The sequence below is a fragment of the Myxocyprinus asiaticus genome, chromosome 38, assembly GCF_019703515.2.
Source record: "Myxocyprinus asiaticus isolate MX2 ecotype Aquarium Trade chromosome 38, UBuf_Myxa_2, whole genome shotgun sequence".
Taxonomy (NCBI): Eukaryota; Metazoa; Chordata; class Actinopteri; order Cypriniformes; family Catostomidae; genus Myxocyprinus; species Myxocyprinus asiaticus.
In genome coordinates this window covers 22,197,684-22,202,310 of record NC_059381.1, presented here as the reverse complement: position 1 = coordinate 22,202,310, position 4,627 = coordinate 22,197,684, and the positions used below count along the sequence as shown (strand labels likewise).

The following is a 4,627-nucleotide window of genomic DNA, read 5'->3' as shown; positions in this document are numbered from 1 at the left end:
ATTCGTCTTCCCAGTTGCCCACCACAATCCTCCGCCAGAGCAAAGAACAAGACCTTGTGAATATTAATATGTTTCTGGCACCAAAACTACTACGTTTGAACCTAACAATTACTGCAAAAATAAAACAATTCAAATTGTGAAAATTGGCTCAAAATGACTTGACTTAATACAAATAAATGAAATGAATATATATTTATTAATATACATTTATTTTAAAAATAAATTTATTCCATTACTTGATGCTTGTGTAAAAAAGATCACACAGTTGGTCTAAGGGAGGTAAACAACCTTTATGTACAAGCTTTATTTGGCATGGTTACAAAGATGAATTTGGAGGATGAAAATGGCTTTTCGATAAAATATAAAAGTGAAGAGGGCCATATTAACTATTAATATTAAACAAAGTTGACAGAATCATTCAAGGCAAATGAAAACAATAGGAATTCTTGTAATAAGTGAATAACAAATATATAATGACACTCTGAGGTCATACATCTGCTGTTACTCATTAAATATGATCAAACAGATTAATACACAAACACAACACAAACATTTACTGTAAATAAGAGGTTTGTATAATGAAATAAATTTTATGACCTATCAAATAAATCATATGTTGTTAATTATCATTATTCATTATCATCCAGTATTGTACTTTGTTGTTGTAATTCTGAGTATGCGACCAACAAAACTAGGCTATAATTAGGCCCACAAAGCAAACAGTTATCAAATCTTTACAAGTCTATAAGGTTTTCAACCATCCACGTCATCATAATATGTCAGGATACATTTTTTTCAGGAGCATCTGGACTCCAAAATCTCCAAAATGAACTCCAGATACTCCTGAATTTAACATCTTACCATAATTAGAATTTTCATTAACTTACAGTCACCTTTTTACATGTTTTCTCTTAAGATTCTTGCATGAGAACACGCAGGTGAGGATGACACTTCAAACTGAGCATTAAATGACTAATAATTCCATAAAGTGCAAAAAAAAAAAATTTGTTTAATCAAATGAGAACATATAACAAACATTCTGTATACTCTAATAGAACAATACAAAGTTCCATTTAAAAAAACAAAAACAAAGCATTATTATTTTTTAAATAGAAATATGATGTTAAAATAAAAATTGTCATTCACTCCATCATCAGATAAGTCCTCAACCCCACGTAACTCCCAATTGTATTTTAGTCCACAAACCCCACAAAACTTTTTTAAATTCTATCAAAACAATATTCTTATAATTAGGATAAACATTTCCTGAGAGAGTTATCACAAGTAAAGACAACCTATAAAGATTTAAAGCACAGATCCTCCACAATTGTCTGTAAGCACATAAGTCATGTGCTTATTGTCTTGGTACAAGAATTTTCTCAACACTCTTTCATGAAGTCTCCTATGTTGTATACATTTTGACAGTTGAAGACAGTTATTGCATTTTCAGTGTTCTACTGTATTATCCCCCTAGTTTCATTACCTTTTGATGACCTTTTTCTTCATACGTTATCCTGAGTACATCACAGCAAATTTGAGGGCCTTTAATGCAAATAAATATGCCCCATTGCCATGGTACGAAAATACATTGTGGTAAAAATGAAAATAACTTTGAACTCCAGGCATCTGGGGTTTGAATTACCTTCATTTGAATCCATGAACAAACTAGTCTCCCTGTATCAACCGTGCTTGATCTATATTAGCACTCTTGAGCTGGAACCTGTAGCTCTTTCCACAGCGTTAGCATTTCTTTCGGGGTGCGTTTATGCACCAGGAGAACATTACGATAGGCACATGGCTTCTCCCGCAGATCAGCTGGAAGATCAAACGTGAGGAAACCAGAATGATGAGTGGGAGACACTCCGAGACGGTGAAGGCACATTCCCAAGTAAACATCATCAATGGGAAACAAGCTCACCCAGTGAGAGACTTCCAGCAGATGCATGGCCAGAGCACCAGTGTAAACCACCCCTCCACCCCCTGCATATGCTGGGTACGTTCCCTTATAGAAGCTTTCAGGGATGTAATATTTTGTTCCAGGCTGTCGATTCGGCCAGGCATTTGCAATAACATCCCCTATGAGAAAATGGTCCTGTCCATTTGTTTTGTTTTCATACATCTTTTGTACTGTAGCTCGATGTTGGTTTAAGTAGTCCAAGAGAGCCCTTGTCCTAACAAACACATCATCATCTCCTTTGAAGATGAAGTGGACGTGGGGACAGTGCTTTGAAAACCACTCCCAGAAGAGGAGATCCTTAAGGGTAAGGTTGAAGAAAGTGTCTCTGAAGTCCCATTGTAGGATGTCCTTATGAGTATTACTCTCCAACTCCAGTAGGGCGCCCAGGTCTGGATGAGGACCTGTCTCTGTGTCCTGCCTTGCAAGCAAGAAGACAGTTCGTATTAACCACGCTTTTCCTCCAGTGTCCCCCTGGACCCAACCAGTCCTCCCCCATGTTTCCCTGATGGCCTGCCTGTTCTCAAAGTTTCCAACTTGAGACTTAATCGCCATCAGAAGAAAGGGGGTCTCTGTTTCAGAGTCCTGGCCAGCACACAAGTTGGGTTGGTTCACAAGGATTGGGTAGTGCCTGCAGTGCATAGACAAGACAAAGTCCTTCATTTGATCAGGAAGGGTATTAAAGTCATGCAGGTGAGATGCCCAGGTCTGGTCTCTTCCACAGTCAGCAGTTTTTCTAGTCTCATGGGAAGGTATTGAGTCAAGGCTTTGACCTTTAGACCCTGTGCCATTGCCTCTCAGTATAGGGTTGTGCTCTCTGTCCCAAATGTGCTGGAGGCTGTTCCACAATGCCCCTTCCTCTAGACGGAGATTCCAGAAGGGGCGAATTGGATGGGATGCAAGCACTCCTGAGTTTTCGGAGGCTCCAGTGGCGATGAAATGAAGGGGCAGCTGTGGCGGAGGGGGGGAGTAGGAGACGGCAACAAATATGGACACCATGATGTACACCAACAGGTGACTTACCATCACACATGGTAAGAGACACAGGCACAGGAGCTTTCCATTGAATCTGGAGCGAGCCATGGACTGGGAGAGAGTGGCAGAGATTGAGGGGTGAATTACATTATTCGGCATTTTAAAACAATATTATGTAAAGTGCACATTTATAAGGACAGTTCACCCAAAAATAAAGTAGTTCGAAAACCCTATACAGCATATAAACCCCATTTTCCACCATGGAACACAAAAGGAGATGCTAGGCAGAATGTTAGGGACTGACAGACTGAGTCACCATTCACTTTTATTGCATCTTTTTACATATAATGAAAGTGATTGGTGACTGAGGCTCCTTTTGTGTTACATGGCAGGAAGAAAGTAATACGGGGTTGGAAACAACATGAGGGTGAGCAAATGCAACATCATTTTCATCTTTGGGTGAACCATCCCTTTTATACATACTCTCAATTTTCAGTGATTTACGAATAGGGAGTAATAGTAAAAATCTCAGAAAGGACAAGCTGTTATAAGTGACAAATTTTAGGGCTTCTTTCACTAGGAGGAAGTCTCAGAGGTTTTGTCTCCATGGTTTTGCCTCTTGAGACTCGTTATCTATGCCTGGCTGGGCACTGTTCACAGCATTCTACCACCCATGATATTTACTTCATGTACTTTACGACCACAACATTTATTCTGCATATGGAAACGGCATGCTTACAGCACTGTTTCACTTATTTTCCCTGGGGCAACCAAGTACACTAATCTGAGGGATGGAAAAGAATATTTGCTGAAATGAAGAATTCATTTTTTCATCATGATATTTATTTTTTTATTTATTTATTTTTTTACAGAAATACCAATTCCCACAACATCTAAAGATTTCATTAAATTTCAAACATAGTATTTTGCTGTACTCAGAAAGAAAAAATGGTTAACTTACTAAGAAGCGTAGTTACTTAACTATTAAAAAAGTAAAATAGATAACAATACTTTGTTTTTTTAGCCTTTCAGGTAAAAGCAGTATATGAAAACACTGCATGTTAAATAACTGAAAGATAACAATTATCTAATACATCCTATTATGTAAACTGTACAGAAAATATTTACAATACCTTTAACTTGTGAGGTTTAGTCTCTCTGGCGGTCTCGGCAAACACTTGTCACTTATCTGGAATTTTCTCCCCACGCAGTTCCCGTGACATCCTTGTTTTACAAGTCTTTGGAGGTTCCCAGTGTTTTTCCATGCTGATTGTGGTGTTCTCCAGCAATGAGTAAATATCAAATAGGTCTTTTTTGTGTGAACATCATGGTTTTGTTCTTGGAGTGTGCTCAATTTAAAACCGAACAGAGTTGCCTCTCAACCTTTTCACAGGTGCAGGTAATAAATAAAAATATTTGCATACCACAGGTGATTTGAGGAGGCACATACGCCACTCCTACCTATATTCCATGTAAAGCCTTTTTGAATAATCTCTGATACATGTCCACAAGTTTTTTTTTTTTTTATAAGAGATATTTTGTCAGTTGCTTGAGCTCAGTGTGTTTGCAACTTGATCAGTGATGTTTCTAATACATAAAAAAATGGGGGTTGGGGGTGTTGCCAGGCAACATGTTGGATGATTCCAGAGAGATTTAGTGAAAGTGACTCGAAAGACAAAGATTGAAATCTTCCTTATT

At 38.0% G+C, this 4,627-nt stretch overlaps 1 protein-coding gene across 1 annotated transcript; it reads right to left on the bottom strand.

The window, feature by feature from the left end:
• Positions 1 to 1,699: 1,699 nt before the first annotated feature.
• On the bottom strand, positions 1,700 to 4,192 carry LOC127428910 (N-acetyllactosaminide beta-1,3-N-acetylglucosaminyltransferase 2-like). Its single transcript, XM_051677585.1, has 2 exons — positions 4,063 to 4,192; positions 1,700 to 3,040 (listed from the first exon to the last, which is right to left on the bottom strand). The coding sequence occupies exon 2, from the start codon at positions 3,035 to 3,037 to the stop codon at positions 1,700 to 1,702; it is 1,338 nt and encodes a 445-aa protein (XP_051533545.1). The 5' UTR covers positions 3,038 to 3,040; positions 4,063 to 4,192.
• Positions 4,193 to 4,627: the final 435 nt, after the last annotated feature.

Coding starts and splice junctions, on each gene's coding strand:
- LOC127428910 (XM_051677585.1), bottom strand. CDS start 3,037: ATGGCTCGCTCCAGATTCAATGGAAAGCTCCTGTGCCTGTGTCTCTTA.